Source organism: Copadichromis virginalis, linkage group LG8, assembly GCF_057382275.1.
Source record: "Copadichromis virginalis isolate Kocher_CV1m ecotype Utaka linkage group LG8, C_Virginalis_male_GT1.1, whole genome shotgun sequence".
Lineage (NCBI taxonomy): Eukaryota > Metazoa > Chordata > Actinopteri > Cichliformes > Cichlidae > Copadichromis > Copadichromis virginalis.
Genome location: NC_140625.1, coordinates 15,815,925 through 15,839,451, shown reverse-complemented (window position 1 = coordinate 15,839,451; position 23,527 = coordinate 15,815,925). Strand labels below are relative to the sequence as shown.

At 42.8% G+C, this 23,527-nt stretch overlaps 1 protein-coding gene across 1 annotated transcript in view; it reads left to right on the top strand.

Annotated features, from left to right (window-relative positions):
* Positions 1-21,564, top strand: part of LOC146703048 (integrin alpha-M-like) — a 42,258-nt gene extending 20,694 nt beyond the window's left edge. The window contains exons 16-30 of the mRNA XM_085466149.1: positions 5,537-5,679; positions 5,788-5,939; positions 6,063-6,188; positions 7,252-7,325; positions 19,344-19,485; positions 19,565-19,663; positions 19,751-19,830; positions 19,915-20,001; positions 20,088-20,157; positions 20,252-20,347; positions 20,457-20,537; positions 20,661-20,771; positions 20,920-21,033; positions 21,113-21,223; positions 21,409-21,564. Of these exons, the coding sequence (XP_085322275.1) occupies positions 5,537-5,679; positions 5,788-5,939; positions 6,063-6,188; positions 7,252-7,325; positions 19,344-19,485; positions 19,565-19,663; positions 19,751-19,830; positions 19,915-20,001; positions 20,088-20,157; positions 20,252-20,347; positions 20,457-20,537; positions 20,661-20,771; positions 20,920-21,033; positions 21,113-21,223; positions 21,409-21,507 (1,585 nt within the window). The 3' untranslated portion in view covers positions 21,508-21,564. The remainder of the gene's footprint in view (positions 1-5,536; positions 5,680-5,787; positions 5,940-6,062; positions 6,189-7,251; positions 7,326-19,343; positions 19,486-19,564; positions 19,664-19,750; positions 19,831-19,914; positions 20,002-20,087; positions 20,158-20,251; positions 20,348-20,456; positions 20,538-20,660; positions 20,772-20,919; positions 21,034-21,112; positions 21,224-21,408) is intronic.
* Positions 21,565-23,527: the final 1,963 nt, after the last annotated feature.

Here is a 23,527-nt window from a genome sequence, read left to right as displayed (position 1 = left end):
AATCCTCACCCGTCTCAGCACTGCCAAAAGCTTTTGTAACAGCTTCTAGAAATTGTTCTGGGCTAATATCAGGATCAGCTGTCCTTACAGCTTTCACCACCGCTAGTGCTGGACCTTTAAGACTCAATGATTCTGCGCCTCTTTTCTTTAGCAGAACTGTCACTCTCCTCCACCATTAGGTGTGCTTGTTCAACCCACTGTTCGAATGTCTCTTCTCCAACTGGTGTTGGTATTGTGCCCGAGAACATTCTGAGTCTACGATAATGTAACCCTGGAGTGTTACTAAGGGTTTTAGTGTGTTATGAGTGATGTTAGTATTTTGAGTTCACTGTTAAGTTTTATTAAGTTAAATTATTTTGTTGAGAATTAATAAAATAGAAGATGTCTATAATGTCCTGATGGTCCTTGAAGTATACAGGGGGAAGTACCGCCTCCTGCCGTTCACTGCATAGCAGCTATGGATATCAGGAGAGAGGGAGAGGAAGAAAAGTCCGTTTTTTCCAAGTGGAAAGCGTGGTTGTTTTTATCCAGTCGGACTGTACGGTGGAAATAAGCTATCTAGAAATTGTTGTTAACCAGAAAAGAGTTTGTTACTGCTCGGATTCTTCTGCGTCAGGTTTTTTTTACTTGGGAGTACAGTTCAGTGATGATCCAGTCCAAAGATGGCGAGCCACCCCTCCAGGATCCTTGAGATGATTGCTTTAAGAAGAGAACTAAATTCTTTGGACGAACTGTGAACTGTACAAACTCTACTAAAGTGGTAGGACAGATTTGCACGTCATTCCTCCTTTGCACATCCTGCAAAGAGAATCCTCATTGCTGGACTCACACTTAAGGGTGTCGGCTGACACGAGAGAGAGACTGAGTCAAATCCCCCGGGGTTGTGTGTGTTTTGTTTATTATTTTCCATGACTTGGGCCCAATTTTTCCTTTCATGCACTGTTATTGTTTTCATTATATGTATGTAAGATTCTTTAATTGTGAATACAAATTGATCAAACCAAGTTCTCAGAGCGTTTCATTAGTCATCCACTCTGCTCCAGTAGTCGAACCTCAGCTATTGGCCCAACACACAGGTAACCATTTAAATCTGTATCCCAAGTGTTGAAAGGGGTGTTACAATAACTATTGCCTTCACTGGAGGGTCTCTCCATCTTTGCCAACAAATCGCCCACAGCACGGATTATCGACTCTGCAGAGTTACCATTCTCCTGTGCCTCTGCCCCGCGTTTCGATTTACTCTGGGAAAAATCCTCACGAGGCGAAGCTTCAGCTGTCACTATGATGGACCACGGCTCACCAGCCCCCGTAGGGTACACTTCAGGTGGGATTCTTGTGGCATCTACTTTCTCTTTGGTTTCACACAGGACAGTTAGCCTATCAAACGCTTTGTTGTATCTCCGGCCTCTGACCCACACTCGACCCAAAGCTTTAACACTCTCCAGAGTGTGCTCTATTTGGTCTAGCTCCACTCCTTTGGGAGTAAGCACCATCAGTGTGTGAGCCTCATCTAAGGTCTCTCCACGACTCCATTCCTGAAGCTCCTCGAACAACTCAGAGTGCATAGCTTGAACATCCATGACCAAACAATATCAAAGTTACTGCTTTTATCTCAAAATACACGTGTTTGGGAACTTCAGACTTAAACAACAAAATATCCCAGCGGTGCCTCCATTTTATGTAGCGCCCCTGACTGTGTACTCCACTATAGCCGGGTACGCCCTGAGTTCTAGTTATCTTAAACTTACTTAGTTGCCCTCAGTGAAAGTTCCCCTGATTTACACACGTATAACACACAGATACACTTTTACCTTACTTTGAACTATAGATAAGAAACAGTACTAGACACAAAATCTTATGTTTAAACCAAGCAGGTTTACTGAATGACTTGGTAAACACCCAATAAATCAATAAAGTAAGAAGTCTCTTGCAATGACAAAATATAACAATAATAACAGTTACACAGTTCTTTACTGTAATGGGCCCCACACACTCTCACACCACCCAATTTCCCAAGTCCCCTCGGTGCAGGCCTGGATCGATGCTAGGGTGCGTAGGAACCAACGGTCCTAAAAGAAAACAAAATGGTGCTCCTACCTGGAAACCTTAGTCTTTTGTCCACAATACACTCACGGCACGCCGAGAGGTCCGTCCCTTAGGTCGCCGAGCTGCACGCTTACTCCTTTTAAGCAGCAAACCTGACCGGCCCGCCTTGGCAGTCAGTAGTCTCCCACTCCATGCAGGTCAGGTGACGTCCAGCGAAGTCCGCCTTTATGGCTAACTATGATTAGCCAAGTTAGCACGCCGCTTACTAGGGATATTTCGAGGCAACAGTGCAAACCAGTCCGGGCTGCACCACCTCACAGTCACGCTCTGTTACTCAGCCGTGGGCGTGGGATGATTTATCCTCACTGTCCATTGGAAAAAAGTCTCTGTAGACGCTAGCAGCATCTCGCGCACGCTTTTCTCTCTCCTCTCTTTTCTCGTGGCTGCCTCCGCTCTCTCGTCTCTCCTTCCGCCCGCTCCCTTTCAAAGTAAAAGCACCTAAACACACTTCCTTATTACTACTACAACACAGTAGAACGAACAACAGAACTATTCAGATATATCCAAATAAGATAGAATCAAAATGTCCAAATACATAAACACAGGATCATGGCAAAAAGTTTATGGAGTCAAAAGGATTAGACATTTTTTTCAAATTATTTTACCACATGATGAAAAATGCTCTGCTGATTTAAAAAAAAAAAGCAGTAAATGTGTGAAACTGTAACTTTGTTCATACAGAAATGGAAATGCATGCAATAACAAAAATATTTTCATACAATACCATGTGTTTCAGCACTGCTGGCATTATCAAATAGGTATCATTTACTCCACCCATTAATACTGTGAAGTTACACCACTGGCACACAAGAGTGATGGTGATGGGAAATAGGTCTATGTTGATGTACATCTACATAGATATTCCATTAAAAAGCATTCCTGATTTATAATTCATTATTCCATAAATCATCATTTATGGAATGACTGTGGCTCAGGGGGTTGGGAAGCGTATCTGTAACCAGAAGGTCGCCAGTTCGATCCCTGGGATCTCTGTCCTGGCCGTTGTGTCCTTGGGCAAGACACTTTACCGTACCACCTACCAGAGGCGGAGGCAGACATTTGAAACACCCGGGGCTTAGCCCTAAAGGGTAGTATGAATGTGGGATTTTTTTTTTTTTTTTTTGGGGGGGGGGGGGGGGGGGGGGTAGAAATGACTGAAAGATTAATTGGCTCCGTTTTGAGTTTTGTTCAAAAAAGAATGACTTCATATAGGGAAAAATATATATCACATATGCAGGACACCTTAAACTAGTTTTTTAATTAAGCAGCAAGGCAGAACAAAGTCGGGGCTGTATCAAGACACAGGGACTAAACCCCAATTCAACCAGACCCAGAACTGATCCTGAATTAAAACAGGACTACAACAGTTCAATATCAGGACTACTTGGGATTTAACCAAGACAGAACCACAATCAGAACTAGATAATAGTAGCACTAAAAATCATCATAGACCTGCACTACACTTGTTTTTTTTTATTCTACCAAAGTACAATATTTAGATTGAGAAAAGTTTATATAATTATTTAGCCTTGTTGTGCAAACAAGCCTGCAAAACTTAATAAATGTAGAATATGAAAAATAGCAACCCTAAAAAGAAACACTAGGTATGAGATACATGAGGACCTATGATACGGTGATACTTTTGGTAAACGACCATTTGACTAACATGTGTCTCACCTGCTCTTGTTCATCTCTGTTCTGTCCTCATTCTCCTCTCTCTCCCTCTCTGTTCCTCTCTCTCCCTCTTTGTGCTGACAATCATCAAATATACAGTTGAAACCACATATTTATGTACTCTTCAGATCAAAACACAAACACTTTTTTAATTGTAACATCAAATCCGACTAAATATTTTTTTTAGATTGATAAATATAAAAAACACATTTGTTAACTTTAAGAGTAAAGAGAGAAACTATCTGTATTTCTTAATTGTAAATGGCACCAAATTGTATTCAAAATTGAGCCACACTTATGGAGCTCCACAGTTCTTTTCCTGGTGTTTTGGTTGACATCTCTTAATTTTCTCATGTCAAAGAAACAGGCTCTGTGTTTTGCCTTATATGCATCCACAGGTGTGCCACCAATTTACTCACATGGACTCTACTAACCTATCAGAAGCTTCTTCAGCTCAGAATGGAATTGTCTGGAGTTTTCTTATTAATTAACAATAAACTTAGTGTACATGTACTCCTAAATTTGATGAAAGTGATAAAAATAGACAGATCCCTCTCTCTTTATTCTGACATTGAACTAATTCAAAAGATATTTCAATATTTATCTAAAACAAAAGTTTACTCTAAATTGATGCTGTACAGTAAAAATGTTTTATGTTTTCTCCCTAAAGTGTATGTAAATATCTGGTTACAAATGTGAATATCCTGCTGTGTACTGAAACCCCTCTTGTTTTGCATAGAAATATACTGAACAACATACAAAGCATAATATATAAAATAACATTTACCTGAGTTTTTTCTTTGAAAGAACCCTCTAATGTCCATTCTTATATTTCAGTACATAACTGAAACCGATTTAGTCGGGGAGGGTAAGAACTGAAAATATGAAATAAACACACGTAAGCTAAGACTCTCTAAAAAAATAGCATTTGTTCGGCTTTTCATTTCGCCATTTGTTGATTCACTTGAAGAGCAAGTAACGTAATATTGGTCAAGTGATCAGTTTGATATCAATCTTTCGTGATGCACCGTCATATTTACATTATTTGTACGCTACGAATGATTTGCTTTGGTACCTGGTCAAACTTAAGCTCTCCTTAGTATGGCTGGCTCCGTTTCTCCAACAGCGCAATCACAGGCAGCAGCTGCCCCGCCCCCTCGCTCAGTTGCTTAGTGCCTGAGCTCGGATCATACCAATATCAGGGGGGGGGATTCACGCACAGTCGTAAATTCCCACAGTGTGCACTATGTGCTTCGAATATTGTGTGTACTTTTTGTTTTATACAGTTGTCAGCCAGGCATCTAACTATGAAAAAATTACACTCCAAAAGACCCCGGGCTTCTGACAAAACAACCGGGGCTTAAGTCCAGTAAGCCACCCCCACGCTCCGCCCCTGCCACCTACTGGTGTTGGCCAGAGGGGCCGATGGCGCGATATGGCAGCCTCGCTTCTGTCCGTCTGCCCCAGGGCAGCTGTGGCTACAACTGTAGCTTGCCTCCACCAGTGTGTGAATGAATAGTGGCATTGTAAAGTGCTTTGGGTGCCTTGAAAAGCGCTATATAAATCCAATTCATTATTATCATCTATCATTTAAAAGATTTCAGGACTATTAGGTGTTAAATGTCTCAAAATGTTTGAGCTGTAGTTGTTCAAATGAAATGTTAGGGCAAAGGAAAGATTAGATTGAAGTCTTGTTACTAATTCAGGTCAGAACAAAAAGTCAAATCTTGTTCACATGTGTTTTCCTACTTTCTAGATCAAGACCCATAGTAATGGTTGAAGCTGAGGTGTCATTCAGCCCAATCCAAATCCCTACTCAGAATGTAGACTGCTCAAAACCACTGCAGAACACAGCTGAAATTTGCTTTACCATGAGCAGAGTGTCTACAGTCAACACAGGTTCATCATTCTTGGTTTTTCTGAACTACAAAGCCACTGCCCAGCAATTTAATGTTTTCTAAATGTATGTAAATTGCAGCATTGAAATCAAACACTGATTTATTCCAGCTCAAGCAAGGATTAATTACACTTTAACACTGGATGCCACTCGCAAACCTCCAAGCAACCGGGCATATGTTGGTGGGAAACGAGAGCAGTCAGGATCACTTACTGTGGACTTAATAAGAAAAAAATGCTCAACTGTGAAGTTCCTTGTTGAGGTAAAACCAAATAACAACATCAGAGAAAGTTCACCTTGGTGTAACAATATATTTTGATTTCCATTTTGTTTTTAAGAGTCATCCAACACTGAATCTAAACTCAGCACTCATCTCTTCTTGCAGGCCTGTCCAGAAGATGCTCTCAATTCACTTTCCAATGAGCTCAAATTCAAGTTTGATGGTTTGCCCTCAAACACAAATCTCAGACCAAGCCTTGCCCAGCAGGCTCAAACAGCAACCATTCATCCTGTAAGTAACCTTTATAGGTACTTTATTAATCAGATATCTGAGGGCAGTCTTGCGCTGAGGCCATACATTCTGGAGAGATTTCTAGTTGAAATTAGTACTAGAATATTATTAGGAACTTTATTCCCAGTACCAACAGCAGGCACAGCTACATATTTGGGGTCATTACTCTAAAAACGTTGTGTATTAGAAATTAATCGTTAGTAATCCAATATGCTACAAAATTACTAAAGGAGTTTATTACACTGATCATTACATTATTTTCTTGTTACTCCATGAAATGACCCAAAATGCATTGTCTCATAATTATAAGTAAATAATATAAATCTTAGGCTACAGTCTGACACGCCAATGCAATCCCTATCCCAATGAGAAAACACATATGATCTTTCCTTTAGTGTTTACATATAAACACAAGAGATTTTGAAATGGTTGCAACATTGATTCTCCTTTATAAACATTAATGGATAGAAATGGAGGCTTCAAGCTCGACTGCTAATCACTTCCTTTCTTACCTGATTGGGCTATGCTCAGCTTTAACGTTCCTCTGTTGGCTAGTTTTTTTTGCTAGCATGCTGTCTGCGAAGATGCTTCCAATAATCCAATTAGTGTTAGCTGTGCAAACAGCTGCTGTTTCTGTCCTGGATGCAGTTTGCATTTTACCATTGCAGTCTTCTCTCCTCTCCTCTCTTTCTACTGTAGATCACTCAACTATTTCGCTCCTCCCGCACACAAAGTGAAATGAGCTAATTTTAGCACAAGTGCGCAGGAAGAAAACCAATTTTCTTTGATATTTTCTGTCCAACCAACCAGCAGATAACTAAAGAAAACTTTGCAACACTAGTAACAATATAATTGTAATTGAAGTTTAATTACTGAATTCAGTACCGTAACACATTACATTACTGCATTACTGAAAAATATAAGGCTACTTTTTACTTTATCTTACACCCGGCATTGGGTAGAACACACAAATTGTTTGTTGGATTCATCTGTAAAACGTTTACATTTATTCTGTGAATAATGTGTAATATAAATGTTTTTGACATCACACTCTCTTCCACAGTTAGGGTTTGAGATCAACTGTGGAACTGACAACAAATGTGTTGATAACCTGAAAGTGGATTTCAACTTCACCAGGTGAGGCAGAATTACAAAACTTTGTTTAGCTTTGCTTGTGTTTTTAGTCACTTGCTAGGTTTCATAACATGTAACATGTATTTCATAAGTTGTACACTCGAAAGACACTTAAAACTTCAATTTTGAAGCACATAGATATTTTGGGACAGTTTGGTATTTAGTCTCCATCATTTTATCCTAATAAAAGAGACAACAATGACAACACACACACACACACACACTGGTGGTAGTATGTGATTGAGAGATTACCACGACATATTAAGATTAAAGAAACAAACCCAACAATGGCAGGGAATATTTATTTCAAAATTATACCAATCCCCAAGAAGGCATTGAGGTTCACTAAACCTTAGACACTGTCATGAATACTGGACCCAGAAGCAGACTCAACACAAATTTAGCAGCGAACTATATACATTTGATTTCTTTTGTGAGAAAACAATAGCAAACTCTGAAAGTGAAAGTTAAACTCAGGCCTGAGGAAACAGGAGCAAATATGGAGGTGAGTGGGGAGAGAAGCTGTGATTGGGACCGTGGGAAACCTGAAACAGAAGAGGAAACAATTACTTAGCTGCAGGGAAGCAGAGGAGAGACAGCAAAGCAGGATAATGATGCTGCGTGCTTACTGTCAGAGCCAGACCGCGGAGCTCGAAGGGGGAAAACGTTTGTGAGAGAATCTAGAGGGATGAAGTTACAGAGACTGTTATCCAGTGTGCAGGGCAGGCAGGTAGGACCACTGAGAGTGGCTGAACGGAGCAGCAGGCCGTACTGGTTGATGTAGTCCTCCTGTGATTGCCTGTGGATGGAATTCAAGTGCGATGCTGGTGGCCCCGCCCAAGGGTGTAACCGAAGAGCCATCCAGAAACATCCAGCACAATGCTCCCACAAACCATGACAGACAGAAACATAGCTCAAATCATTGAGATGTTGGTTTATTGACAGTTATTAAAGAAACAAGAAATCAGTGAAAGGCAACGAGCAAGGCTGGGTATACTTGTATGACCGTGGTTTGGTTTTCCCAGCTAGATTAGAGGGTTGCTTTCCTACGCCATTGGGTTTGAAAACACATCTGACTGTCAGTGTACCCAGCTTTCTTGAAGTCCCTGTATGGGGTGGTTCAAGATGCCTCTCCTGGGGACTAACCAACTAATGCTGAAGGGTATGCTCCAAGGGACCACACTCTTCATCCCTCCTCCACGAAGGTGGAAAGTAGAGCTCATCTATTAGTTGAACTGTGGATCCAGGAAAAAAAATGCAGTTGTTCTCATAATCATGGAACACCGGACCAGCTCTTGACCCAAGTGAGGTTGTGTGAAAGTGTAATGGGACCAATGGGTCCAACCTGTCTACATATGCTTTGGAGAACTATTGGAGAAGGCATTGATGCGTATGTAACGCTAAGTTATTTAAGGACTAGTTTATGTCAATGGATGAATTTACTGACTGACGCGCAGAAGAAATAGTTCTTTATGGAGCCCAGATGGTGTGAATGATGAGACCAAAAACTGCAATGTCTTGTACCAAAAATATATTGAATAAATAGGGGAAAGGGGAAATGGAACAAAATAATTAACACAACACACAACGTAAATGTCCACAATTAAATAATAAATCAGTGCTGTGATTTTTCTGTGCAAGAGTCCTTTTGCTAAGAGTCCTTTTTTTGGTCCTTTTCTTTTTAAAGTTCACTTTTAAGGTATTCCTCCTTAGGGTCCAGCTTCATACAAGGGGGAAATATGTCCGTAATCCAAAGACGGCTAAGTGGGGGAAAAGAGGGGAAAACAAAGAATGGTCCTACCGGCTCGCCACTTCAATATGAAGAAGATCAATTCAAAGGGGGAAAAAAAACCTGACCGCTGAGTTTAAAGTTTAAAGATGAATTGAGGGGAGAAAACGCTTTGTTTTCCAACACCGTTCTAAATGCCATAAGCTCACAGCCACAGCAGGAGTCGAACCCGGAAGTATCCCTCCACAGCCGGTTTTCAGAGTTGCCGCGACGTGGGAGGAGCCAATCAGAAGAGGGACCTCAAATCAGCTGACGTGGGTCATGTGACAGGGAGTAGTTGATATGGGTTACAGGTTCCCCCCTCAATCTCATGTACGTCCCTGTACATGGTGGTTGGGTCCGGATGACAGGTTGTTCAGTGGCAGTAAGCAGATGGTCCTCTTCATCCTCCAGTGCATGAGTAAAGGCAGTGGTTAAGCCATGGACTAGTGCCTGAATACTCTTCAAGATGGGCTGACCAAGCGTAGAGTATTGTAACCGGTCCGGAGGTTTCCTGGTCCGAGTTGATGTTCTCAGAGGTTCTAGTTCAGAGCTGGAGGTGTCAGAGTTAGATGGTAGATCAGCAGCAGAGGACATACTGGACTCAGTCCGCAATTCAACATTGGTAGGTTCAGCAGAGGACAGACTGTCCTCTGATTCCACAGTATCAGGAGCTTCCTCCTTGACAGGGGTTTCTGAGTCAGGGGTTTCGCTCTCTGCTGGCTCAAGAGGAGGCAAAGGGAGCGTAGCAGGTTCACAGACTGGTGTATCAGATGGTAAAGGTTCAGTGGCTGGAACGGCGGATGACGGTTCTGGCAGATTGTGGACAGTGGTGAATTGCAGAGGCTCTGATACAGGATCATACCATTGATGCGGTATCATTTCATCCTCATCGTCTGACTGAGGTTGTGCACAGTCCTCATCAGAAGGGTTGAATGACTGCTTCCTGGTTGGTTTTACAGTTGTTCGGTTGGTTCGAGTGGAATGCGGCAAAAATCCACATGGTAATAGGAGATCTCTGTGTAGAGTACGAATCGGTTTGGATTTGTTCTCCGGTCGGACAGTGTACACTGGAAGATTTTCTGCTCTTTTTACCACCACATAGATGTCTGGTTCCCATTTGTCTGCGATTTTGTGTTTGCCTCGGAGTTTCACATTACGTACCAGCACCCTGTCACCAACGTCCAGTTCAGAGGGGGTGATATGTTGGTCGAAACGGCTCTTGTTTCTTTCCATGAGCTTCTCCGCATTGCCAATGGCAATTTTGTAGCTCTTTTCTAGATTTGACTTCAGGTTCTGGACATATTGCGAATGAGTCAGTTGATTGCCGTCCACAGGCAGTCCAAAGACCAGGTCAATCGGGAGGCGAGGTTGTCGACCAAACATGAGCTCATAGGGTGAGTAGCCAGTAACATCACTCCGGGTGCAGTTGTATGCGTGGACCAAGGGCTTAACAAAATCTTTCCAGTGAGTTTTCTCTTCTGTGGTGAGTGTTCCGAGCATATTCAGGAGTGTTCTGTTAAAGCGCTCGACTGGATTTCCTCGTGGATGGTATGGTGTAGTTCTTATTTTGTGAATTCCAGCCATTTTGCAGAGTTCTTTTATTGTGCGTGACTCAAAGTCTGGTCCTTGATCACTATGGAGCTTTTCTGGGATACCATAATGAACCAGAAAACTGTCCCAGAGACATTTGGCGACAGTCTTTGCTTTTTGGTTTGGAGTGGGGACAGCGACAGCGTACTTGGTAAAGTGATCTGTTATTACCAGGATGTCTTTGGTTCTGCTCCTGTCGGGTTCCAGTGATAAAAAGTCCATGCAAACCAGTTCCAGAGGTCGATAACTTCGAATGTTCACCAGGGGTGCCGCTCTTTCAGGTAAGGCTTTTCGTTTGGTGCATCTCTCACATGTCTTCACTTTATTCCACACATCATTGGCCATTTTTGGCCAGTAGAATCTTCGACGTACGAGGTCAAGAGTACGTTCGATGCCCAAATGACCCATCTGGTCATGCAGTTCTGACAGTACTTCAGCCCGAAATTTCTGAGGTAACACTAACTGGTGATAGAGCTGGTCCCCAACTTGCCTCCTCCTCACGAGAATGGCGTTTTGGAGCTCCAGGCGATGTTGGTCTCGGAGTAGAAGGGGCAGTTCTGGGAGTTCATCCCGCAAGACGGGAGGTGGGCTTTCCCCAGTCTCTAGCAGCAATATGACATGCCTCAGGGTCTGGTCTTCCCTCTGTCTCTCAGCGATTTCAGCATTCGTCAGCTGAGGAACAACAGGAGGTGCAAACTGAGTGTCGTTGACGAAGCTGTCAGGCAAACTGTCGGCATGGGCAGTTAGTGACTGGATGAGTGCGGTGGTGGACATCTTTTCAGCCGTACTATAAACGAGCTGCCGGTCACAAAGGGCCTTGACTGTGTGTTGATCGATGGAAATTGAGGAAGACTGATCCAGATGATGTTGGGCAAATCGGAGAATTCTCTCCCTCTCCTTTTGGGACATCTGGTCATTGGAGAGTTCTCCATGTGGCCTGCGAGAGAGAGCATCAGCATCTGGATTTTGCCTACCAGATCTGTACATGATTTTGAATGAAAATGTAGAAAGAGCAGAGAGCCAACGGTAACTGGTGGCATCTAATTTAGCAGAGGTAAGTAGATAGGTGAGTGGGTTGCTGTCAGTAATGACAGTGAAGTTGGTGCCGTAGAGATAGTCATGAAACATCTCCGTAACAGCCCACTTGAGAGCCAGAAATTCCAGTTTGTGAGCTGGATATTTGGACTCACACCTCGACAGACCCCGACTCGCATAAGCAATCACCTGGTTTTGTCCTTGTTGCTCCTGGTACAGAATAGCTCCTAGCCCAGTAGAACTAGCATCTGTATGGAGAAGGTAAGGCTTCTGGGGATCGGCGAAAGCAAGTACTGGTGCTGTCGTGAGTTTTTTGATAATTGTGTCAAAGGCTTGTTGACATGCAGGAGTCCAGCGACTGGCGAGTGGTTCCTTAGGATCCAAATATTGCTCTCGCTTGAAGGTGGCTCTGAGTTTCCGCTGTGATGGAGGATATCCAGCAGTAAGGTCATGCAAAGGTTTAACGATGTTAGAGTAGCCTTGGATGAACCTACGGTAATATCCTGCGAAATCCAGGAAAGAGCGAAGTTCTTTAAGATTCTTTGGAATCGGCCAGGACTTAAGTGTCTCGATTTTATCTGGATCTGTCTGCACACCATCCTTTGACACAACATGCCCCAGGTATTTAACGGATTTCTGGAAAAACATGCACTTTTCAACTGAGAGCTTGAGTCCAAATTCCTTCAGACGGTGAAGGACTTTCAGTAGTCTCCTCTCATGCTCTTCAAGCGTTGGTGCAAAAATAATCAAGTCGTCAATGAAGACCAAGACTTCTTTCAAGTTCATTTCTCCCATGCACTTTTCCATTAGTCGTTGGAAGGTACTGGGTGCGTTTGTGACTCCCTGGGGCATTCTGTTGAACTCATAGAATCCAAGTGGACATACAAATGCTGTTTTGCTCTTGTCTTCCTCCTCCATTTCAATCTGATAATAACCAGATTTAAGGTCAAGGACTGAAAACCATTCTGATCCAGAGAGAGCTGTAAAAGTATCCTCCAACTTTGGCAATGCATATGCATCTTTGATGGTCTGCAGATTTAGTTTCCGGTAATCAATGCAGAGCCGCACACTCCCATTCTTCTTTCGCACCACGACAATGGGTGATGCAAAAGGTGACTCTGACTCTCTGATGACCCCAGAGTCAACCAGCTCCTTCAGGTGTTGGCGCACCGCATCCAGATCTTGAGGATGGATTGGTCTTGGGCGCTGTTTGAAGGGAGTAGGGTCAGAGAGCTTGATCTGATGTTTCACTTTGTTGGTTTTCCCAAAGTCAAGGTCGTGTTTTGCAAAGACATCATGGAGGGCGTTTAACTTCTCAGTAATACGACTCTTCCATTCCGGTGTTAAGGGGGAGTTACCAAAGTTGAAGTTGAACCCAGAGGTCACAGGGTTAGGAGGCATACTGTCATGACTCCTTTCCTGACACTGAATAGACTGAATGGCACTGATCTCCGCAATGATGGCTTTGGCTGGGAGGGTTACATCATGATCAGACTGGTTGCAGATTACCACAGGTAAGTGGTATGGCTGGTGAGAAGGGAAATCCATGACACAAGACGGGACCATTAAGCCACCTGGCAGAGGTGACGAAGTTGGATGTTCCACCAACACAGCCTTCTCGGCCTGGAGGCAGCGTCCGCAAATTAACCCCTCCAAGGCAACAGTTTTTCCAGCTGGGATGGTCTGTTGTCCGTCAGTGTGCAGCTTGATGATTCCGTGATGGTTACTGTTGGCCAGTCTGTATCGTTGCTCAAGGATTTTCAGCACCGCTCTGTATCCATGTGGCGCTGGAATGGAGGGTTGTTGGTCTGAGAATGCTTTCTCATATGCCAAGTCCAGAGTGTTCGTACCAATCAGTATTGACGGCTGTTGAGCTGATTGGACATCAGGAACTACCAGGGCAAGTGTGTCAACAGCTGTGGTGGAACCCAAGAAGTCGGGAGGGAAAGTGACGTTCAGCTCCACATAACCAAGGTATGGAACAGCTTGGCCATTTGCTCCTTCTATCTCCAGGAGATTTTTCAGAGGTTGTATTTCATGGTCAGAAAGATAATCATGGTGGAAGGAGTGAGAGATGGTGGTTACCTGAGACCCAGTGTCTAACAGGCAGTTGAATACAGTTCCTCCAATCGTGACCTGTGCTGTGCTTCTGGTTCCAATGAGTCCTTTAGGCAATGTGATGGAATGTCCATCCTGCTTGTAACTGGGACATGGGTCAACTGCAGCCTCCGTCTGTCCCTCCACAGAGACTGCCTCTAGTTTGACGATTTGTGATTGCTGTCCCAAGCCTGCTGTCTTTTTTCAAGTTGTTTCTTCTTTTTCAGAACCAGTGTCGGGTTCGGAGGGTTGGCGCATCCTGCTGACATGTGCCCATCCTCTCCACATTTAAAGCAGTAGCCTGCTCTAGGCCGGGAACTGGTTGCACTGCTGCAGGGTCTTGGTTGTGCTGATCTGAGTTGAGGTGGTGCTGGCTTGGAGAATTGAGATTTCTGTGAGAGAAGAGCAGCCATTTGACTCTGCAGTTTCTGCATCTGTTGCTTCAGCTCATTAATAGCCTTGGTGTCTGAATGGCTACAAGCACATGTGCTCTGCGAATGAACAGCGGCACGAGGCTTGGATGCAGTTAGGTGCTTCTTCATGAGATTCTCCTTGGCCAGCTGTCTACCCTCCTCAGTTCGAAGCAGTAGGAGGAGCTCTGCAAAATATGGGGGATCGCTCCTCAAGTTCTCCAACTGTAGTTTGTTTAGGATATCGCTATCCCAGCATCCTCGACAAAACTGCTTGAGTAAATGTTTGTTGAAGTCTGAAGACAAGATACCACCTCTTTTCATCACAGTGTTCAATGTGAGTTGTAAACGTTGCAAAAAAGCAGAGGGTTTCTCACCCGGGTCCTGTAACGTATTCAGGAATTGAGCAAACAACTCTTCACCATCTTGTACTAAAGCAAAAGCAGAATCCAACACTTTTAAATAGATGGATGGAATTGTGTTTGAGCCCAGCCCTTTCACAACATCTGCTGCTGGAGGTAGCAAACTTGGGGAATCTTATGGGGGTTTGGTTTGGCTGCTACTGTTACGGGCCATTCAGTCCCTGCACAACCATAAGAGTAGTATGCCAGACCGTTTCCTGGTGAGCATTGAGCTCTTCTAGGACTGTCCTTTGCTACCAATTCTGTTCACAACTTTTATGACCTCATCAGGTGATGACCTCCAGTGTACACTATGGTGGTTTGCAGTTGAGTGTGAAGTAGATGAAATGAGAATCAACATCAGAAGTCTGAGACCATAGGCCTCAGCTGAAACAGTGGGGGTGTGCTCACTTTGTGTTAGGGGCAAGTAATAGGAGAGTGGAGAGGGATATTGACAGGCGGATTGACATGGCAACTGCAGTGATGTGGATGCTGTACTGGTCTGTTGTAGCAAAAAAAATCTATTTCCCACCCATCACCTATGGCTGTGAGGTCTGGGAATTGCCCAAAAGAATACGGCAGAAATGAGCTTTCTCCAAAAGAGAATGACTTCTGCAGAGTCATTTGAGAGGATATCAGAGTAGAGCTGCTACTCCTCTCTACTGAAATGAACCAGTTGAGGTGGGTCAGCATCTGACTAAGACACCTAGAGACATCCATTCTGATTACTAGAGATTACTAGAGAGCGCTTATTTGACCTGGGAATGCTTTGATGACTGGATGAGCTAAAGGAGCTGGCTGCGAGAAAGAACTCAGGGCATTTCTGCCTAGACAGAGGCCTCCATGATCCACACCTGGATAAGAGTCCGAAAATCAATGGATGGTAATTAGGGGTTTTGATAATCGATTTATCGATTTAAAATCGATTCTGGCTTTGATAATGTGATATCGATTCATTAAAATCCTGAATCGATTTTTTAATATAAATTTATTTTGCCCAAAACGCCAGAATCTCAGGTTAAACCTCACAAAATTTCGACAACCACCAAACAGCTAAACAGTAAATGAGAGCAGGTACATGGATTCTGCACAAAGACGTAAACACAAAGCGCGGACCCGCCGACAGATCAAAAGCAGCGAGATGTCGCTTTTCTCACCCAACGGCATGGGCAGGGTCAGGGCTGAAAGCCGACAGCTCACCAATTCTGATCCGTCGGCAGGTCCGCGCTTTTTTGTTTACGCCCTTTTTGCGCTGATTCTGAAGCTGCAGGTTTAATCACTCACCAAACAATATTGACTGAACCAGCAGAGAAAGAAGATCCAAACTACACTTCACATAAACATCGTCATGAATTCACTCTTACTTTTGCTGTTTTGCTTCCACCACGATAAAATCACACTTCATGCACAGCTCTCTCACTCCCCCCCCCCCTCTCTCTGTACTCCAAGAACAGTTTCCCATCTAAATCTCTGTTTTCTGCATCATTCGCTTGCTTGTTACGCACAAGTCTACCGTTGTTTACAGCGCTGTCGGCCACTGTTTTTGTTCCTTTTAGTTACTTCCGAAAAGAAAACCTAATTTCTGCCGTTCAACAGGCTACTGAACAAATTTAAACTTTTACAATTATGCAAAATGGAAAACGCTCAGCAGTGTCTCTAATAAAACCGCTGTAACTTCAGAGGTAATGTTCATATGTTGATTCATGGTTTTCTTTCGTTTTTGATGTACTGCAGAATATTTGTATAAAATCCCAGGCCAGGAAAATCACCTTCATGTTTTTCTGTGTTTTATCTTCAGCTACTTTGACACAAAGGCATCTGCTGTGATGCTCACACCTTTGATAAAGTCTTGCGAGTGTCAGCTTTCTTATTATAGATACAAAAATATGTAAATGTTCTGATCTGAATTATAATATTTCTGACTGTCTGAGGCAAAATTTCCCATATTCAAATTTAATTGAATCGAATCATGGATCAAATCGATTCGGGACCTTGTGAATCGGAATCGAATCGATTCTAGTAATCAGTGACGATACCCAGCCCTAACGGTAATACCTTTTTTCATAATGCATCATCAGTTAGTTTTTGTGTTTTATGATCACCAGCAAATGACAGCAAATTAAAATAATATAGGGAGCTTCCTGACTGCCAATATTGATGCATGATGGCGCCGGTGTGTGTGGCTTGCCGTCTGTCTCTGTCAATTTTGTTTTGTACAATTTGTGCCACCCAAATCAACTCGCAACTGGTATATGAACGCCAAAAACTTTTTGATCTTCAATGTTTTCTGACTAATCAGCAAGGACAAACAACAGGGTATCCACCATCCCTGGCTGATGTTCCTGCTTACCTGCTACGTGGAGCACTTCCTCCTGCTCCGACGCATCGTAAATGTGCCGGTCGGCTAGTGAAGCTTAAAGCCTGCCTTGCTTTTTCTTTAGCGGCTGCTCCAGTGGATTATAGTCTGTTCCATCACATCTCAAGGCGTCTCCTGGAGCATGTTGCCCCTTGTCTGGTTCCTGTCGTAAGCTTGGGTGCACGTGAGCTTGCTCGCCAATGTTTTATACGTCTTGGGCGTCGTGGAATAAACTTTGTGAATTTGCGGTCATTAACTTGGGCTTCACAGACAACTTCTTCCCAGACTCCAGTTCCAACGAGGATGGCTTTAATAAATGCCCGGTCCATAGCAAGTAAAACGTTTGTCATAAACGATTTCTTTTCTTCAAATGATTTGAATCTCCTTTTTGTGACTGAGACAGAGATGAAAATTGGTGAGTCTAGCTTCATTTCTGAACTATTGCCCTCCGACTGCTCATTTTTAAATGCTCCAAGGATATCGGGCAGAGGAGGAGGAATATTGACAGTTTTTAAAAATAACTTTAATTGCAAGCAACTCCATGTACCGGTTCCCCCCTCCAGTTTTGAACTGTTGATGTTTGAACTGGGACGTCTTCAACCGGTTGTGTGTGTGGTAATCTACCGACCACCGAAGTTTAACAAAGACTTTTTAAATGACTTTTCATGTTTCTTGGCTGACATTGTGCCTAAATATGATCGGATTTTAATAGTTGGTGATTTTAATATTCATGTCTGTTGCTCTGATGGTCTGCTTGCTCAGGAGTTTTTAAATCCTATTCAGTCTTTTAACTTTGTACAGTCCGTACAAGGCCCTACACACCAGCAGGGGCACACTCTTGACCTGGTGTTATCGTGTGGTTTATCTGTTTTTAATTTGGAAATTGGGGATTCTGTGTTTTCTGATCACAAACCTGTTTTATTTGACATTTCTCTTGTGCATGAGTTTAAAGCTCGCGCTCCACCCAGGCGCTGCCGAATCTTTAATTCTTCCACTGCTGCGCTCTTCTCCTCAACTTTTATAGAAAAAAATGCTTTTATTGACCCTGAAATTAGTTTAGGACTTAGTCTGGATGAGCTGCTATTGCAGTTCCAAGAAACCTGTACTGAAACCCTAAACATTATGGCCCCACTAAAAGTTGAAAAGTGTTAAAGTTGAAAATTTTGAGTCCACCTCAGCCCCCCTTTCTTGTGGGGTGCCCCAGGGCTCAATCCTTGGCCCTCTTCTTTTTTCATCATACCTGCTCCCTTTGGGGTCTATTTATAGAAAACATGAAATATCCTTTCACTGTTACGCAGACGACTGCCTTTTAAACTGCCTTGAAGATGTCAAAGCTTGGATGGCTCTGAACTTTTTGAGTTTCAATGAGAGTAAAACGGAGGTGATTGTATTTAGACCTAATAATATTTCATGCAACCCGCTTGTAAATTATGGTTGGCTAGGGTCTTATATCAAGCAGCATGTGACAAACTTGGGAGTCATTATGGACTCAGATTTTAAATTGAACAAACATATTAATTCAGTGTTGCAAAAAAGCTTTTTCCAGCTGAGGCAAATAGCAAAGCTGAAGCCAGTTTTGTCAAGACGTGACACGGAGAAGGTAATACATGCCTTTATTTCAACACAGCTTGACTATTGCAATGCACTTTATGTTGGAGTCAGCCAAGGGTCTCTTGCTCGTCTTCAGCTCGTTCAAAATGCTGCTGCCCACCTCTTAACTGGTACCCACAGGCATGATCATGTAACACCTATCCTGTCTTCTCTTCACTGGCTTCCTGTTCATCACAGAATTAATTTCAAAGTCCTAACACTGGTTTATAAATGCCTTAATGGTCTTGCTCCCCCATACCTTTCAGAGTTACTTCAGCCGTATATTCTTTCACGGACCCTCAGATCAGCTGACCAGCTGCTGTTGGTTGTCCCAAAATCAAGGCTCAAATGCAGAGGAAAGCGAGCCTTTTCAATTATGGCCCCAAAACTTTGGAATACGCTGCCTTTAAATATTAGACAGGCATTTTTGTTTCCTGTTTTTAAAGCGCTTTTGAAAACACACCTTTTTTCGATAGCGTTCAGACTGGCGTGAGTTGATATTTGTATGCGTTGTGTTGACATTGATAGTTTGTGTTTTATTATGTTTTATGTAAGTGTCAGTGGTTTTATCTTGTGTTTTACACTGTGTTTTTGTACAGCACTTTGGGCAAACCTTTCGTTTTTAAATGTGCTATATAAATAAATTGGATTTGGATTTGAATATTAATATGTTAGTATTCAACACAAAGCTATACTATATTTAGCCTCCTACAACTTCAGCATCACAGTGCAGTCTTGCTTTATTCTTCCTTTATTCTTGTCCTCTGTCAGATCCTTAGAGGTTAAAGTGGGCATTGATGAGCTTTTGAATGTCACAGTCTCAGTGGAGAACAGAGGGGAAAACTCCTACAACAGCCGTGTTATTCTCACGTATCCAGCTGGACTCTCTTACAGGAAGTTCACCATTCAGCAGGTAAGGCATCAGGATCAAGTTCATCATTGATTTGCTGCTCTCCCAGTGCATCCAGCAGTCATTTTATTTTCTAATAAAGGGAAGAATTGAGTGCAATTCCTTGGACAGTGAAGATGGTTTATCCCGTGGAAGGACAGACTGTACTATTGACAAGCCAATTTTCAAGAGCAGAACTAAGGTTTGTTATTGTGGTATGATTTGTCTGTTAACTTCTACACAGTTTAACAAAATGAGCAATCACTCTCTCTTCTTCAATTCAATCAAGGCTTTCTTCATTGTCTCATATGGTATCGAAACAAACGCTCAACTAGAGAGGAAGATCTTTATCACTGCTAATGCCACCAGGTACTGTTCATTTAGTAGAGGTCCTTCTCATTTAAGCAATAACCCCACAGACACAGTACAAATCATTTCACTTCTTTCTTTCAGTGGAAATCAGGAGAACGCTACAACCAGTGAAATCTACAAAAATAAATGGATTGATGTGAAATACAGCATTTTCATGACATTTGAAAAGTATGTGTTGTTCTGTTCGTTATAAGATGAATTACACATTTTGTTTTACACAGTATGTATTTAATGTTTAAAATATATCTGTTTAGCTCCTTCAGTTACAGCAATTTCACTTTTGGGATGAATAATTTGCAGATACCAGTCCAACAATTAATCAAGGTAAAATGTAATAAAATATAATAAATATGACTGTGTGAATTAGACTTAACCATAATAGTGTTTGACTGCTTTTTCTTTACTCCCCATGTTTTAGGTAACAAATGATATCAGAGCGTTTAATTTCACTGTGGTGATCAAGGTTCCAGTGAAGCTTGGTGAAAAAGAGATTTGGGTATTGAGCAGCCTACAGGTAATATATGTGTGAGAAGATCTAAAAATGGGTCAGATTTAGCTGTGTGATGGGTGAATGAGGTAAAAACAGGACCAATCACCCTGACATTATTTTAAATGTATTTCAGATTGTAGACTGTCAGACAGAAAATGATGAAGAACCAAGTGTCAAAGATTTTGTTCCACAGATACAAAAGGATAAAGTGGTGGTAAGTATCCGTCTGTACTTTTGCTACCTACCTGTTAAAACTGAACCATGGTACTGATTCAAAACACAACATTGTACTGAATACAAGATTTGTTTCATTCAGTCTTCTTTAAATCACCCACAGGACTGCTCTGTAGCCATGTGCAGAGTGTTCAAGTGCAACACCTTCATGGGAAGACTGCAGAGTAGGACATACGAAATCTCTGCCAATCTCAGTTCAGGATGGATAGAGCAGGTAATTAAAGAATAGTTTTTTAAAATTGTTTCATTAATACTTTTCCTGAGTATGTATGAGTACTTTGGTTAAATCTTCAGATATAACCATTTTACAGTTAAATCAAATAATACCTAATTTAGGCTTAACTCATTTCATTTTTTCTAAGATTGGACTTCAATCTGCTAAATTCCTCTTGACCAGTACAGCCACTGTGGATTATGACCAAAGCCAGTACATCTACTTTTCAACAGTGTCTAACAACAATCCTCCTGTTCGCAAGGTGATTTAGCATTACTTTCTCTTGTTTGAGTTACACAAGAGCTTGAATATGATCCACATTCTGTTACCTTATCTCTCAGATTATAGTCGAGGTAGAAGTGTATCCTCAGACAAATTTCACCAAAGAGATTATAGGAGGATCCCTGGGAGGGTTGGCTTTTCTGGCTTTACTCACTGCTGGCCTGTATAAGGTGAAAGACTCTTCTTACACTTTTTCAACTCATCACACAGCTGTGAAAGGGTTTTAGAGAGTATGTCTAATTTTTTAAACAAAGTTCAAGAGTTTATATTTACTCATGTAGTTATTTGCTTTAATTTTGAATGTAAGTCTAATGAATAATCTCTGCACTTTCATTTTTTCCCCTTGCACTCCTAGGCTGGGTTTTTCAAGAGTAAATATTCACAGATGATGAATGAAAATGCAGAGACCGATCTGGAACCGGGAACTGATGGAAATGAATCCCAAACAGAATAACAAAGCTCATATTTGTTGTTGTAGATTTACTGTAAAGTTAAAACAAACATTAAACAAGTAAGGAAATTTGTGTTTGGTTGATTATCCCTTTGTTGTAACAGTTCTTGTTAAAAAAAATCTTATAGTGTGGGAAAGCATTTTTATAGCTGGAACGGTCTGCTGGTGTCTGCTCCAAGCAGGCCACATTTGACTGATCTGGATAGAGCTTTGGTGCTTTAGGGCAACCTCAAACTAGTTTTCCGCATAACTAAGCTACATCAATATTTTGAGTGAGCCCCAGTACCATCTCCAATTCTAAGGCCAAGTTCCGTATAGTGGGGGATGTCAGAGACTGGCTGCAAAGAAGAAAACATCACAAGAAGACAGTTTTCTCGCCTTGCCAGCACTTAGGAACTGTAGACAGTCATCTACACCTCTGCACTCAAGGTTTGCAGGACAGCATGGTCAATGGCTCCCGACACAGACAATCTGGAAGGGATTGCACACAGCTAGTCTCATGGGGCTACCAGGAAACCTACCATGCCTGCACTTAACTATCAGCCCTGTTTGCACTGGTATCTGCAACATGTGCACTAGAATCAAAACGTGGAGGGACGTAGTTTTCAGCAATGAGTCCAAATTCTGCCTACACCAGTTGGATCTTAGGATCAAAGTATGGAAAAGATTTTGACAACGCTATGAGAACTCTGTGCTGATTGCTGGTGGAGGCAGTGTGATAGCGTGGTGAAGCATCTCCCTCACTGGAAAAAGCAGTGCTTGTCATCACTGGAAGCCATTTCAGTGCAGAGAAATATCAAGATGAGATTCTGCAACCAGTGGCAGTCCCATATCTCCAAAGACTGGACCAAACTCTAGCCTCAAGAAGACAATCCTCGCCTCTACAGAGTGGGTACTTTCAACATTTGGGAGCGGAAAGGATGTAGTAGCCTACCTTGAGACTCCAAGGTAAACTTTACACAGACAGAACACACAGCAAAATAAGGGTAGATCACAACACCGACAAACTGAAACACAGGGCTTAAATACACTCAACAAAAATATAAACGCAACACCTTTGTTACTGCTCCCATTCCCCATGGGATGGACATAGAGACCTAAAATTCATTCCAGATACACAATATAACCATCCCTCCCAAACAGTGGTCACAAATCAGTCCAAATGTGTGGTAGTGGGCACATCTGCTATATTGAGATAATCCATCCCACGTCACAGGTGTGCCACATCAGGATGCTGATCTGACATCATGAGTAGTGCACAGGTGTACCTCAGACTGCCCACAACAAAAGGCCACCCTGGAATGTGCAGTTTTTTGCGCTATTGGGGGTCTGGGGACCCAGAACCGGTCAGTATCTGGTGTGACCACCATTTGCCTCATGCAGTGCAACACATCATCGCATGGAGTCTATCAGATTGTCAATTGTGGCCTGTGGAATGTTGGTCCGCTCCACTTCAATGGCTGTGCGAGGTTGTTGGATATTCGTGGGAACTGGTACACGCTGTCGTATACGCCGGTCAAGCACATCCCGAACATGCTCAATGGGTGACATGTCCGGTGAGTATGCTGGCCATGCAAGAACTGGGACATTCTCAGCTGCCATCTGCCCTGAACAATGTGAACCATGATTCATCCGTGAAGTGCACACCTCTCCAACGTGCCAGACGCCATCGAATGTGAGCATTTGCCCACACAAGTCTGTTACGGCGACGAGCTGGAGTCAGGTCAAGACCCCGATGAGGACGACGGGCATGCAGTTGAGCGTCCCTGAGACGGTTTCTGACAGTTTGTGCAGAAATTGTTTGGTTGTGCAAACCAATTGTTCCAGCAGCTGTCTGGGTGGCTGGTCTCAGACGATCTTGGAGGTGAACCTGCTGGATGTGGAGGTCCTGGGCTGGTGTGGTTACACGAGGTCTGCGGTTGTGAGGCCGGTTGGATGTGCTGCCATATTCTCTGAAACGCCTGTGGAGACGGCTTATGGTTGAGAAATGAACATTCAATGCACGGGCGACAGATCTGGTTGA